This window comes from Microtus ochrogaster, chromosome 24, assembly GCF_000317375.1.
Source record: "Microtus ochrogaster isolate Prairie Vole_2 chromosome 24, MicOch1.0, whole genome shotgun sequence".
Taxonomy (NCBI): Eukaryota; Metazoa; Chordata; class Mammalia; order Rodentia; family Cricetidae; genus Microtus; species Microtus ochrogaster.
Genome location: NC_022024.1, coordinates 33,521,369 through 33,536,535, shown reverse-complemented (window position 1 = coordinate 33,536,535; position 15,167 = coordinate 33,521,369). Strand labels below are relative to the sequence as shown.

The window sequence follows — 15,167 nt, the reverse complement described above, 5'->3', positions numbered from 1 at the left end:
AGAGAGAGAGAGAGAGAGAGAGAGAGAGAGAGAGAGAGAGAGAGAGAGAGATGCATGCACATGAGGAGGCATTACTAAACACACACCACTCAGAAACTGAGTGAATATTTTATGCCTTCAACACAGACATCTAACTTGGCATGATCCAGTTGGCTTAGAAACTGGGAATGGTGCGGATGACATTTCTCTAAGAACAGAGTCTATCCATAGATATAGGAATGTCAGGCTGGCGACGATTTCACTGCATTGCAGGTGTGGCTAAGTGTGCGTCTCTCTCAACCGTGAGAAAACCTCCTCTGTATTTAACCGAGACTGTGTGTTAGAGTATCATCGAGGAAAGGAGTGTGAACCATCATAGCGGAAAGGCTTCCAAGCAGACTGTTGATAGAGGTGTCATGTGGGTGGAATTTTTTGTCGGGACCACTGGCTTTACAAGAAAGGACATGGAGACTGATTATTAATTATAAATGCTCAGCTGATAGCTTAGACTTATTACTAACTAGCTCTTACAACTTAACCCATATTTCTTATCTATGTTTTCCCATGTATTGGTACCCCTTTTTCAGCATGTCAGATTCATCTTGCCTCTCTCCGAATCCCGGTGACCCCAGCCTTCCTCATCTCAGGGCTCCCCCTCAACCACAAGTCTTGCCCAAACTCTTCCTGCCTAACCACTGGCCATTGGCTCTTTATTAGACCAACGAGAACAACACATCTTCACAGTGTACAATTCTACAACAGCGCCAGGCCTCTCCCTCTGCAGACCTGAGTCATCAAGTCTCTTCTTTCTCCTAGGGCTTTAAAGATCCTGTGTACCGGGAAAGACGAAAGCAGTTTGCTGACATAGCCTACAACTACCGCCAGTAAGTCTCCCTGTTGGCTAACCGAGAGAAGAACATACCCCTAGCCCATGCTCTAGATTGGCAACAATCAGCCCAGAACACCCTGCTTTGTGTGTGTGTGTGTGAAAGAGCTTGTATGTGTGTGTATGTGTGTATGTATGTGTTTGTATATGTGTGTATATGTATGTGTGTTTAAGCTCTCTTGTATTAATGTTTTAAAAAATTGCCTCTAGATCAAACAGAAGTATCCACTGCTGTAGCCCAGCTCTCTCCCAAGTTTGCTAGCTCAGTGTTCATTGTCTGGAATGACTGGAGAGGCTTCCATCCTGAATGGGGCAGCCTATGGTCTCCACATTAGGCCAGGAGGAAAAGAGATGGCCATTCCAGCGAATTGATATCCCAGGAGCCTTTGCACCAGCTACGTTCTACTGATCTTGCGTACAGTTTTGTAGGGCAACTGTCAGATGGGATTTTTATTTCCTGCTCAGGATTCTATCATTTTAGCCGAGAGAAAATGGCCATATCAAATGTGTGTTTGGGAATATACTGACGTTGCTGTCGTGAGTCCTAGGAACTATGTAAATTGTGACTTGGGGAACTTGTGTTTTGAGGACAGCAGTTTCCGAGGTAAGGGAAAAAGAAAAGACATGCATAAACAGAAGCTCCAGAGCTGTCCCAGAAACTAAGGTACCAGGACATCAGTGACAGAAGGAAATGCTGGGGCCTTGTGGGGTGAAAAGCAAATCTACCTGTGGATGGAGAGACATCCAGAGCATTGCTTTCTCTGAGTGACTGTGGAAGAATCCAGAGCTGTGTGGCCTTAGTCAATTAAAGTCCATGTGGACCTGGCTTCTGTTTAGCAGAAATTAGGGAACATGGTGACCTTTCTCTGTCCTCACCTTTGTCCCACTAAGTCAGTACAGGCAAGAACTCTTCTTCAGAGTCAATTTGGTTACCATCTCTTTGCTGAGTATTTGGGGTTTTGCTAAATTTCATACCCCCCACATAAATAGTATTATAATAAACCCTCATTTTTTTTTTCAGATGAGGAAATAGAGGCTAAAGGAAGTCAAATAACTAGGAGGTGACAAAGGCAGGCTTTAACTTTATCTGTCCCTAGAATTAATCTCACCATTTCCACAGTGTCTAGTAACCCTGGGCCTAAAGCAGGTTCAGAACAGGGGATCTCTTTCCGTCTCTCCAGCCCACAACCTAAGACTGTTCTTGTTTCAGGCTTGGCCTCCCCTTCTCAGAGATGGGTTCCTTGTGATGCTCCAGCTCAGTTAGAAGCTCTTGCTTTTTCCCACAAAGTCAGCCAAAGTTCTGTGATTGGGTCTTATCGCTCTTGACTAGACGTGGACCCGTGTGTCAGCCAATCACGGTGGTCAGGATAAAGAGACGATGATTGGACAACCCTGACCACACTCCCAGCTGTAAAGGTGGCTCTGAGTGTCCCCTTCCTCAGATGCCACAGGCTGAGACAGCACAAGAAGTGTGGGGTCACTGGCTTTGTTTGGTTTTTGTTTTCAGCACACAGCTTAGAAGCTGCCAAACTAATGACTCTTAAATTGCAGTTCCCACCAGTCACCTGAGGGGGCGCTATTAAGATCCATCTGTCCTTGACTTTCTGGGCTCCGGGGTCTCATGTTGGCGCTTTGACAAATGTGGCACATAGAAGCGTACTTACACCTTAGCATGCTTCTTTGTTCCTCCATCTCAATATTTATAGATTTCTTACCTTCGGTCTAGAACTTGGTTAACTGACAAATCTGTGACTTACACACCTTAAGATACGTAGCTATATATGCTGTGGGGCCTTAGCCTACATTTAAATAGCTCTAACTTCCCAGGAACAGAAACATCAAGCTTCGCAAATGGAACCTGCCCGGACAAGTTTAGAACACGCACCCTAGCTAGTAAATCCAGGTCAGTCATAGCAGAATTGCTTTAGCTGACTGAGTACAAGGCACGGAGGTGCTTTCGCTGAGTGTGGGGGGTCTCTGTTTAGAAACAGATACGCCGTCTGCGTATCGCTCCGTCCATACTGCTTTATATGTCGCCTGTGTAGTCCCTGAAAGCACATTTCTACCTTGAACAGACAGACTGAGGAAGCAGAAAGGCCAAATGGTTTCCCAGAGTGAAAGCAATTCCTCAACCAAACCATGGTTTCCTGTGGGGACCAACATGATAGTGGTTTTTCTCTTGCAAACGATGCTTGCAGTCCATGCTGGTTGGTGGCAGCGTCTCACAAATGGTGAAGCCTGACTCTCTCTGATGACCTTACTTCCCCGCTGGAGACACCTGTCCCATGCTTGTATTCTAGTGGGCAGCCCATCCCTCGGGTGGACTACACAGAGGAAGAGAAGAAGACCTGGGGGACAGTGTTCAGGACCCTGAAGTCCTTGTATAAAACGCATGCCTGCTACGAGCACAACCACATCTTCCCACTTCTGGAAAAGTACTGCGGGTTCCGTGAAGACAACATCCCCCAGCTGGAAGATGTATCCCAGTTCCTGCAGTGTAAGTCCTCAGCAGGGTCAAGCCCTGCAGGCAGTGGCCGGGGAGGGGGGAGGCGGGGAGGAAGCAAAGGCTGTTGGGAGTAGTGGTGTGAGGGAGCCTGCAGGCTGAGTCTCCCAAGGAAAATCCAGCTGCATCGTCTCCTGCCTTCTGTCTCACCTCCATTATCCATCTTCTTCCCCCCAAGCAAAAACGGCACATAGCTGTCTCTGAAAGGATTTTTTCTCAGACCCCAAACTGAGGTGCCCAGGCAGTGTTTCCCCTGGAGTGCCCACTGTTAGGAAATGGCTGTCATGCCAAGACAAGGAGAAAGTGTGCTTTTCTTGCGGCCCAGTGCCGAGAGTCCCTCCCTCTGAGTCTATTCATCTGGGATGGATCCTGCCTTTGACCTTTTCTGGTTGTGTAAATCTGCCTTCACGTGGTTCACCTGCCAAACAGACACTGTCGCCCTCTTGGCATCCGTCACAGAGAAATCACGAGAACGGAATGAGATCTTGCATGGGAAGGCACTTGGCATGATGCTGGGTTCACTGTCAGTGTTCGGTGAATCTGAGGGTTAACGTGACCGGATTGCTCGGCAGTGCACTGTCGGAGGGGTAAGCCCCTGCACAGCCTTCCCAAAGGGAGCTAGGTTTCTCCTTCTGACAATGGGATGCTCACTCAGTAAAGCCCCAACAGTCGGCCAGTTTCAATTGAACACCTATGCATGCGAGGTAGGAGAAGGAGACGTGGGCGGATGGGCCACAGTCATATAGAAAGGAATAATTATTCTCTGCATCAGAGCCTCGAAGAGATAGGGAATGGGCCAAAATAAGTATATGGCAGGGAGGGAGCTTAGAACTAGGACAGATGAGGCCATCTTCCAGATCTCTCCCCACATCTAGGATAAAGCAAGGAGCAAGAGTTTAAACTAGAGTAATTATCAACCTGAAAGTGTAGGGTGAAGGGAGAGAGAGAGCCGATCCTAAAGATGATCTCCCATTTACTGCCGGATGCTGAGCCTCTGGTAAGAATGATGTTAGCATCAATGCTAGCTGTTGCCAGGTTATACAATTGCAGTCAAAAGGGTTTGAAGCCCTGAGACCTGTGGCTCTGGACTGAGAGCTTTAACCTATGCCTCAACTTCCCCATCTTTAAAGTAGGGGTGAAAGTGTCTTCCTCGCAGTTCTTGCAAGGGGTAGCTTGTGCCTGGCGTGTAGTTATGGTCATCAGTGGTGCCACCTTCTGCTCCCAGGGAAGAGAGGAGTGAGGAGCAGGTGTAGGAAGGAGAAGACGGTGAGCAGTTGGGAGCTTTAGAGAGGAGGATGTGGTGTGGATGGGTGCTCTTGATTAGGGAAACATCTACCAGTTCTCAGTGCCCCCTACATTGTAGAGCTAAGAGAAACCCATATGCACTGCTTTACAGATGGGGGGTTGATGAGAGAGAGCTGGAGCCGGAGATGCACGCGCGTGCGCGCGCGCGCACACACACACACAGAGAGACAGAGAGACAGAGAGAGAGAGAGAGAGAGAGAGAGAGAGAGAGAGAGAGAGAGTTAAATTGAATGCAGTAGATTGATTTCTCGTGGCTTTTCCTCCCAGGATGGCCTGTGTGTGGTACGGTTCTGGAAGTCTCATTGCATGCTCTACTCCTAATGCTGACCTTACATCTCCTTGCTACTGCAGAAACATGAGAAGTAGTGGAAAAGTATTTGATCCTGATAAGCAGTAACCACGGAGAAATTTGCTGAATGTTTGGAAGGGACTAGGCTCTGCTAAGTAATTTTTAGTCGTTACTGTTTCGATGCTCAGTATATCCCTCAGTAGGACTCACCTAAATTTTGCAGGTGAGAAAACTGAATCTCAGCAACGGGAGTTTACATGATCCAACACAGCCAAGGGGGCAGAGACCGGAAGTCAAGTCTCCTTGGTAGAAAGTTCACACCCTGGGGCATTGCTTCTCTGCTGGGGGTTACGTAGCCTTTCCGGCTTCACTCCAGGCATTGAGTTTTAATCTTCTGCTTTCCAGCTTGTACCGGTTTCCGCCTCCGACCTGTTGCTGGTTTACTGTCCTCTCGGGATTTCTTGGGTGGCCTGGCCTTCCGAGTCTTCCACTGCACACAGTACATCAGACATGGATCTAAGCCCATGTACACACCTGAACCGTGAGTGTCATTCTCCGCTACCACTGCCCATCACAGTGGGTACTAGTCCTACCTGCTGAGAATGCTGAGCAGGTTCATTGCAGGCTGGTCCGCACAGTCCCTTGCCTGCTTTGTTTGATCATAGTTCTAAGAGAAAGTCATATCCTGGGATTTTTTTTTTCCTGGTCCAGATAGATGAAATTTGGACTCATAGATCCAGCCATTCTGTGAACCGAGGATTAGGATTCCCTTGTGTAGCAGGAAAAGAGGTTCCATTGAGCCTCAAAGTCAGACCTCTGGAGGAAGTTCCAAATAGGACAGGCGCGAGAGTAGCCGAGTGATCTCAGCATCTCTGAAATACGCCATTTAGATGGTTCCAGTTCCTTGCTTGGATTATGTCTTGGCCAGAAGGAGAGGATGGGTGGCCACTGTGCTCTCTGCTTGGGCTTCTAGCCACCTCATTAGTCACAGAGAAGTTTATCCAAAGAGATCAGTATGACGCCCCAAATTGTTTCCTTCTTATGACTATGATGGCTGCCGATTAGAAAGGACTTCTAGCTGTCAACCTGTTACTGTTTTAGATAAATGTAGCCTTTCTTTTTTGACTATTGGCCTACTCTTGGCCAAGAAAAGAACAACTCCTTTGTTAAAAAAGTTCTTACTGGAAAATCTGGGCACATCATCCCTCTCCAGGTGGGTGAGTGGCAAGGCGACATGGGATGGGAGGACTCTGAACCGCATCTCACTCCTTACACAGGTACCTGAGAAGAGACCTATGGGGATGCTGGCTTTCTGTCTCCCAGGACTCCTAATAGCTCTGCCTTTTCTTTCTTTTACTCCCCCTCTTTTTCTTTTCTTTCATATTTTATTTCAAGGGATCCTTTGCTCAGCACAGGGCTTATTCTTTAGAGTGAAGTCCCACGTGTCAATGAGCTGTTTCTTCCTATCCCTTCTCCATATAAGATCCCTGAGTCTAACTTGGTTTCACTAGTCCCTTTGCTGAATGCTGTGTTTTCTGTTTTAGTGACATCTGTCATGAACTGTTGGGACACGTGCCTTTGTTTTCAGATCGCAGCTTTGCCCAGTTTTCACAGGTAAGGAAAAAAGACGTAGTTCTAGGGTCAGGACCGGAATGAATCAATCCCTGCCCGACAAAGGGGCTGTTACTTGCTCTGTGAGAGTGGAAACAAGGTATCATACCACATCTCTGTGAGACGGAAACAATGTATCATTCCACTAACCGGAGACCCCGAGAAGGGTGTGTGGTTCTGTGGACCAAGCTGAAGACTCATTCCTAGAATTGCGGCCTGGGTCTGGTGACTGATCGTCCTCTGACGTGCCTGTGCCCAACTGGCTAATCTCAGTGATCAGCTGTCCATTAGAACCTCCTCACGGATGAAAGAATCTCTCATCTCTATGCAGACGTCACCTCAGCTGCTTCCAAGTTTGCCTACTACTTTCCCTCCAGTACTGAGACTTTGGCACTTTCCATCTTGTCAGGTAGTCATCTGTATGTGTACTTGAGAACGTTGGCCAAGAATCCAATGTCAATGATCTTATGTATAACTGGCTAGAGAAAGGAAGAAAGCAAGAAAGATAGATAAAAGAAATCCAAATGTCCCATTACCACTGTCAAAATGGTACCATGGCTTTGATTCATCTTTTAGAGTAATGGTAAAGCTCAAAAATGTTTTCTGATGAGTTAAAAAAATTCTAATTCTCTCTCATCACTGAGGGGGGGGATCTCACAATTGTGTGTATGTAGAGGGTATCTAGGAAGATGGCGTAGCAGTTAAGAGTATATTTCTCTTGCAGAGGATCATAGCTTTTGTTCAAGCACCCACATCAGGCAACTAATAGCCACCCTTAACTCTAGCTCTAAGAGAAATGATGACCGTGGTCTCTGCAGGCATCTGCATTCATATGAATACACCCCACAGAGACACAAGGCATCCAAATAATTTAAAAAGCTATAAAACTATTTTAAAACAGAATTGAGTAGCTGGGATTATGAAAGATTGGAAGATGGCTCCAAGGTGCTTATGGGTTCAACCCAGAGCTTTGGTGAATGGGAGCTGTGTGAACTGGGGCAAGTTGAGAAGCCAGCCTGTGCCTCAGTTTCCGCGGATTTGAATCAGTAAAATCCCCCCTTTATTAGTCTTCATCCTCACTAAAAAAGAATGATAAAGGATAGCTTATGAGCAAATGCTGCTTCAAGCAGGAGTTAGAGAGTTCTGACACTGTGCACGAACCCACAAGCATTCCATTAGCTGCAGCAAGTGTTTACGCTGTTCAGCACTGAAGCTGCCACTTGATGTCTGAAACAAACCCAATAAAAAGGTTCAGCTGATTCCTCACTACTCGGAAGACATAGGCTCCCCAAACGAAAACACTTGCTACTTCCACGTGAGGTAAGGAGAATTATGGAGCCCGGAAACCATTGGACCTCAGAAGTGGGAGTGTCTGGCTGAACTTTGACTATGGAAGTGTTATTGCCAATAGTGTAGTTACGGCTGCCAAGATGGTGTTGATTGCTCAAGGCAGTTCTAAAAGGGACTGGTTGCTATGACAGGAGAATTAGAAGCTTTCTCCTTGGAGAATAGGAAGCTTAAATTCTTGACCTCAGAGATAGTCTGTCTAGCTGTAGAGCAGATGGCAACCTTCCTTAAATCATTTGCATTTTGGGCAGCCCTGGAGAGGAGCAGACAGTTAACGTCAACAGACATTGTTGGATCATCTGTTTGACGCTCTCAACTTTGACGTGGAAGGTCCTAAGGCAGAGAGTTGTTCTGTGAGAACATTTTGTTTTCATTTAAAGGCAACAGTTTCTTACCACTGTAGAGCAGTATGGGGGTGATGAGGGAGTGCAGAGGGATATTGGGGTCCCCCTATAAGCCAAGATCTTGACTTACAAAGAACAATGACAAGATACTGGGTGTCGTAGCACACACCTCTAATTTGAGCATTTGGAAGAAGGAAGATAAGAAACCAAGCCTACCCTTGCCTGTACAGTCAGCTCCTGGCTAGCCTGGGATACATGAGACCCTAACTTTGAAAATGATGTCAAGAGAAAAAAGGGCAGGGATACGATCTCAGTTTATCAATGGATTCTGTTAAACTCAGCCTATATAGGAATAGAGATTTAGGAGAAATGAGGTGGTAGAGCCAGGCTAGGGGCAATTTGAACTTGAATGGATAAAAAATGAAATTTATGCCCTGACAGTGCTGAAGCATACATGGGCAGCCCGTATATGGTGGTTCTGTTGAACTTGTCCATGTTGGGTTTCATGGTCTAAATTGATGAGGACTACTGACCAGGTCTCTTCCTCAAGAGGGCACCAGATCTCATTACAGATGGTTGTGAGCCATCATGTGTTTGCTGAGAATCGAACTCAGGACCTTTGGAAGGGTAGGCAGTGCTCTTAACCTCTGAGCCATCTAGTTTATCCTAAATCAGACAACACTTTTTATGGGGACAGTGTAGGTCAGCCTCTGGGTGGGATCCAGAGAGGCTGCATTGATATAGAGCACATAGCCTCTTTCTTCAAGAAAGACAAAATCCTTCATCCTCCTCCCGGCCCACACCAATTCCTAAACAATTCCTTTAGTGAGTTTAACCAATCCTGTGGCTGTGAATACTAGCTCTAATAAAATAACGGACATTTGTGTCCTTGGCTTAGACGTCAAGGCCAAATCCAGTCTTACATATGGCCCATCAACTCAGCATCTCTGCTCCACTGGACACTGATTAGACGTCACTATACTCCTGTCCAGAGGTGAACTCCGAGTCTTCTTCAAAGCTTCTGCACCCATAGGTTTCCTTGGATGAACCCATGGCAACTCCGTTCTTTGACTTGCTCAAACCAAAAAAACCTCTGGGGGTTAATGTGATCACCACTCTCATTCCTCTCCTGCTCTCTGTAGCTTCCTCGTTGGCATCTCTGCTCCTGAGGTCTGTACCTTCATGCTTATGTGGCCCAGTCAGGGTGGACGTCTAAAAATATGCAGGGTCAATCTGAACCCTTCAGATGGCGCTTAGTCAGGCATTGCCTGCCCATGACTGGGTGCCAGGTTGGCTTTGAGGGTTAAGTCTAAATATGGGTTGTGCCAGTGACACTCTTTCTCTCCACCCAGGAAATCGGGCTTGCTTCTCTGGGTGCGCCCGATGACTACATCGAGAAACTGGCCACAGTAAGTCTTTCCTGTCCTTGGAGGGGTTATGGGAATGCTTCAGGCTGGGGTCTTCAGGTCACTGAAGATTTCTTCTCTCCCTGGCAGCTAGGGCATTTGAAATCATGATAAGAATGTGTCAAATTACAGTCACATGAATGAGATGTCAGTTTGATTTTTTTAAGGGGCTGAATTTTTAAGTGAGCATGCTTATAGATATTTCTACATACTTGTTAACAGGATCTCCTTGGAAACACCAACCAGCTGTTCTAATGGTCCTGAAAAATCTATTGGGCCATAATGTGCCAGGGACTGGCTGGATTTGAATATTTACCTCTCTATTCCCACACTAGAAGGTCTTTAGGGTCTTCCTCCGACAGAGAGTAAAAATGGGTCTTGGCTGCACATTCTTGCCAAACATTGTCCTCTTACCATAGAAGCCAGGACCATGCACACACAGGTGCTGTGGAGTCACTAGGTCAGCACCGTTGGCAATTTCCTGCCTTCCATTTTCCAGTTTCAATATATCTTAGGAATTTCTCGTTCCAGTGTGTGCCACAGGCAGAAAAGTAGAAGGCATAGAGACATTCCCGCCACACAGAGAAGAACTAGTTGGGGACGTCTAGCACATTCTAGCATGTCTTATCACGTCATGGTTTATCCACCCGATTCAACAGGTGACGAGAGAGGAAGACGAGATGCTGACGTGATGGTGATGCTATGTCCCCCCCCCCCATTCAGAGACTGTATCTGTGCAGACTCCTACCTACCGGATATGTCCTGGTACTTTGGGTACCCGATGCCTTGCTCATCCCTGATAAGCATCTTTTGCTTGCTTGCTTTCTCTTCCAGATTTACTGGTTTACTGTGGAGTTTGGGCTCTGCAAGGAGGGAGACTCCATTAAGGCATACGGCGCCGGGCTCCTGTCATCCTTCGGCGAATTACAAGTATGAGTTTAACGGACACCAAGCATGGGTGCTTAGAAGCAGGGACACGGGGGAGCATCCTCATCCTTGAGGCTTCGCTGAAGTGCGACTGGATGTGCTTAGAGCTGTGCTTTCTCAGGCAGTCGATGCCTTAGCAGCTATGATGTGGGCACACCTGTGTGTTAGAGGTAGAAATTCAAGCACAAGACTCCAGGACTCTGTGAAGGAGAGGCCTCCTGAGCCTAAGCCGACCTGGACATGCAACTTTGTAAATATGCAAACATATGCCAAGAAATATGGTCGGCGCTCCCAGTGTCTGTTGAGTTCCTTACTATGAAGTGTTTGTAGTGAGTTCTTTCTAGCTAACTGTAGGTTTTTCATGAGCTATGGAGAGCTGATCCAGTACATGCTAGATAGCTCAGTTTACCGGATTTGCACTGGGCTAGGGAAACAGCGGGATGAGAGGAACTTTGCAGATGGATTATGGGATGGAGGTGAGAACATAGGCATTGGATTAGCTGAGAACTTCTCTCTGGGTCCCTGCAGTACTGTCTATCAGAGAAGCCGAAGCTGCTGCCCCTGGACCTGGAGAAGACGGCCTCGCAGGAGTACAGTGTCACAGAGTTCCAGCCCTTGTACTACGTGGCAGAGAGTTTCAATGATGCCAAGGAGAAAGTGAGGTGAGATTCCAGAAAGAAGGCCCGAGACTGCCTGTTCCAACTGAGGTCTATTCAGTGAGGTGTGAACATTCCCCCAAGGCCGAAGGGGGTGCTCTGTAAGAAGAGAGGGGAAGAGACTTGGTCCAGTCATAATCAGAGATGTGCGTCTCATGACACAAGGCACCCACTCACTAAGCTAAAGTTGCTTTCAGAGAGGGCAGGTGGAAGCAGACTTTGTGAGTCACAAGTCATGCAATAGCATGTGTTATGACCCTCTGAGCTGGGGTCTGTCACTAACCTGATCTTAGAGAACAATAAGGAATGTGAGGAACGGAGGAAAAAGCCTATTGCTCATGATCCCAAGAGCTGTAACTGACAAGAAAGGAAGCCAGACAGCACGACTTGGGGACTGCTGCTCTTGCCAAACCTGGGGCAACTTCCTGCCTGTCCTGATAATTGTCATTTTCAGTACAGAAGCTTTCACTTTCATCATAGGCTGACCTAGACATAATATCTAAGGCGTCTTTCGAGCGTCTTGTTAGTTATACTGATTGATGTCCCTCATAAAGACCGCCCCTGGGAGATTCCTACAGACTTGGGAGTCATGCGTAGGGAAGGCAGGGAAGCACCCAGATGAGAACCAGGCTGCCTGGGTTCCTTCACGGCACTGCAACATTGATGGCCCACGTCCTGTTCACCAAGGTTCAGCCTCTGTGTTTGTAAACTAGAGGTAACCACAGTACTTAATTCTTAGGGCTTGGGTAAAGGGCTACTTAGTGATATTTTTAAGGGGTTTAGAACAGTTAGAATTTAATATGGTCCTAGGTTCATTTCAGACACCTAATCCATGCCACTATAGTTGTTTTAGTCAGTTGACCAGAGCTGTGTTTCTTTTTGCAGTGATTGTCAAGTACCTTTGATATTTTTTTAAAGTAGTACTCTGTAGCTAGGTTTCATTTTCTCAGTTACCTTACTGAATAAGTCATTGCCTATTGTGCTTTTACACATGCATACAAAGGCTTCTCCAGCTGCCCTCACTCAGTTGTATTTCACATCTCTGCCCCAGCTTCTGAGCTGCTGTTCTAGGGAGTTCCAGAGCTTATGGCAAAGTAAAGGCACTCGGAGCCCCTTCAGCATAACCTCCCTCTAAATGGTACCCTTCACTTAGGCCCTTGATTTTGGTTTCAGGGCCTTTGCTGCCACCATCCCCCGGCCCTTCTCAGTTCGCTATGACCCCTACACTCAGAGGGTTGAGGTCCTGGACAACACTCAGCAGTTGAAGATTTTGGCTGATTCCATCAATAGTAAGTACCTCTCAGCCTCTTGGTACCTCACTACCTTCTCTCCTAGGATAGAGGCCATCTCTTCTGACCTTTCCTATGGGGACAAAAGAAACATCTCCATAAATGTCATAGGTTCGCTGGAGGGGAAGGGCTGTGTAAACTGCCTAACCTGTCCCTTTGCCTTTGACCTCCCGGCATCCAATCCCATCTCTCACCGCTTCTCCACCTTCTGGCGTGCAGCCAGACACTCCCAGGTTTTCCCTCGTTATTTGCCCTTTGGCTGCTTTTCTTCTCAATGTCAGTGGATATCACCCTGCCTGGAATCTCAACTGAGAACTAAGTTCTGTCTGCTTCCTTGGCTGTCCACTCCCCAGCCCCTCTACTGATGTCGGCCTGCTGCTCTTCCTTGGTGGCGGATGTTATAACAGTTACTGTAGTAACACTGCCGGGCTCCCTTGTTCATACCTGCTTCACCGTGGCCCCCGAAATCACCCTCTAGCAACATGGACCAGCTTCTGGTCCCTGCACACTCACCTGACTTTTGCCCATGGCATCCTTTCTGCTTCAAACACTCTTCTTCCAGGCCTATGTGAGGTATCCAAAGCCAGTCCATCTCCCATGTGTAGCACAGACATCTCTTCTTGTAGGACGTCTATCTTTATATTCTTGTAGGTCTTCCTTCCAGAGGATTTCACCATTTTAGAATCACTTAGTGCCTCTGTTCTCAATTAGACCCGAGCATAGCTAAATATCAGACTCTTTGTCAAGTCTCTAGAACCTAGCCTTACTCATAAGGATTATATTTGATACTTTAGTGTAGATGGAGGCTGCTCGTTCACTCCCAGTTTCCCAGTCCCAAAATAATCACACAGCAACTATGTTATTTAAATCACTGCTTGGCCAGTCATATAAGCATATTGCTATCTAGCTCTTATATCTTAAATTAACCCATTTCTATTAATCTGTGTATTGTCACATGGCTGTGGCTTACCAGGCAAAGTTCCGATATCTGTCTCTTCCAGCAGCTGCATGTCGTCTCACTGATTCCACTTATTTTCTCCCAGCATTCAGTTTAGTTTCCCCAGCTAGCTCTATTATGTCCTATCACAGACCAAAGCAACTTCTTTATTCGTTAACCAATAAAAGCAACCCATCTATGGAAGGACTTCCCGCACCACTTACGAGCTTTTGAATGAATGGGTGAGGAATGCCTGCAGGAAACCACCAAAAGATGTTTCTATAATTAAATCATATTTCTATAAGAGCAGAAAAAACTTTGTATGCACCACTAAAACACTGGAATTCATAATATGTAATGGCCTCATATATAAGCCCAGCTGTTTCAGGCAGAGTGTGTGCATCTGTGTGTCCAGAACCAAAACTGCACTCAAGTGGCATCATATGACACAGGCTAGCACTACAAAACGACCCTGGATTCATTATGGATCTAATTTATAATTAGGTTTTTATTTCCATTATCAGTATAGTGGGCATGGTGGCAGGCAGGCAGGCACAGTGCTGGAGAAGTAGCTAGGAGTTCTATATCCAGATCCACAGGCAGTAGGAAAAGAGAGTGAGCCATTGGGCTTGGCTTGGGCTTCTGAAACCTCAAAACCCACTCCAAGTGCCATACTTCCTCCAACAATGCCACACCCACTCCCACAAGGCCACACCTTCTAATTCTTCTCAAGTAGGGCCACTCCCTAATGACCACTCATTCAAATATTTGAGCCTATGGAGGCCATCCCTATTCAAATCATCCCAAGTGCTGAAAAAAAAAAAAAAAGATAGCCCTGAGTTGTAGTACCAAGCTAAATTTTCTCAATTTGTGTAGAGGATTTGGACCTCAGATGATTCTGACATGGGGGACTTAAATGAACCCCACTCCTTTAGGTTTAACAGCTTGAAGTCTTGAAGCTGTTATGGATAGATGTGTCAAAAAGAGCACACAGCCCTGGGCATTTTCTTGGAAAACCTGTTGCTTAAACAAACCCCTTTAGCTCCAGGAAACAACCTGTGAAGGGTGGGAGCAGATCATATAGACAACTCTAGAACTCATTACACACTAGACCCAGCCTAGTGCTGTCTCTGTAGCTAATGGGCAATTGCTCTGAAGTTTAGGGTGATCCACTCCAGTGACCCTACTGGGCTTCGCATCTAACAAGTGACTCACCTATGTGCTGTATTTCTTCGCAGGTGAGGTTGGAATCCTCTGCGGTGCCCTGCAGAAAATAAAGTCATGAAGAGGAAATGACGTCATGGGTAGAACTTGGGAGATCAACCAAAAATCTGTTGATAGACATATAATGACTGCTTCTTTCCATCTGTCAAGAAAAACCTTGATTTGAAATGTTGGCTTTTATTACTTCTTACACAGTGGGCATCACCAATTAAATCTAACTTCTCTTAAATGAAAGTATATTAAAACCTACCAGGGGTCAATCTTTCAGAGTCATCTTTATGATTTAGACATCTTATACCTTTAGTTTAAAATGTAATTTCTCACCTCCTTTCAATATTCATTAAAATTTGTTACCCTTAGGCTTTTTTTTTTTTATTTTCGAGACAGGGTTTCTCCGTAGCTTTTGGTTCCTGTCCTGGAACTAGCTCTTGTAGACCAGGTTGGCCTCGAACTCACAGAGATCC

The 15,167-nt window shown here is 46.4% G+C and overlaps 1 protein-coding gene across 1 annotated transcript in view; it reads left to right on the top strand.

The window, feature by feature from the left end:
* The window catches only part of Pah (phenylalanine hydroxylase), a 46,311-nt gene extending 31,346 nt beyond the window's left edge, over positions 1-14,965 (top strand). Inside the window, exons 5-13 of the mRNA XM_005358218.2 lie at positions 796-863; positions 3,166-3,362; positions 5,368-5,503; positions 6,507-6,576; positions 9,617-9,673; positions 10,505-10,600; positions 11,126-11,259; positions 12,427-12,542; positions 14,718-14,965. Coding sequence (XP_005358275.1) covers positions 796-863; positions 3,166-3,362; positions 5,368-5,503; positions 6,507-6,576; positions 9,617-9,673; positions 10,505-10,600; positions 11,126-11,259; positions 12,427-12,542; positions 14,718-14,764 — 921 coding nt within the window. The 3' untranslated portion in view covers positions 14,765-14,965. The remainder of the gene's footprint in view (positions 1-795; positions 864-3,165; positions 3,363-5,367; positions 5,504-6,506; positions 6,577-9,616; positions 9,674-10,504; positions 10,601-11,125; positions 11,260-12,426; positions 12,543-14,717) is intronic.
* Positions 14,966-15,167: the final 202 nt, after the last annotated feature.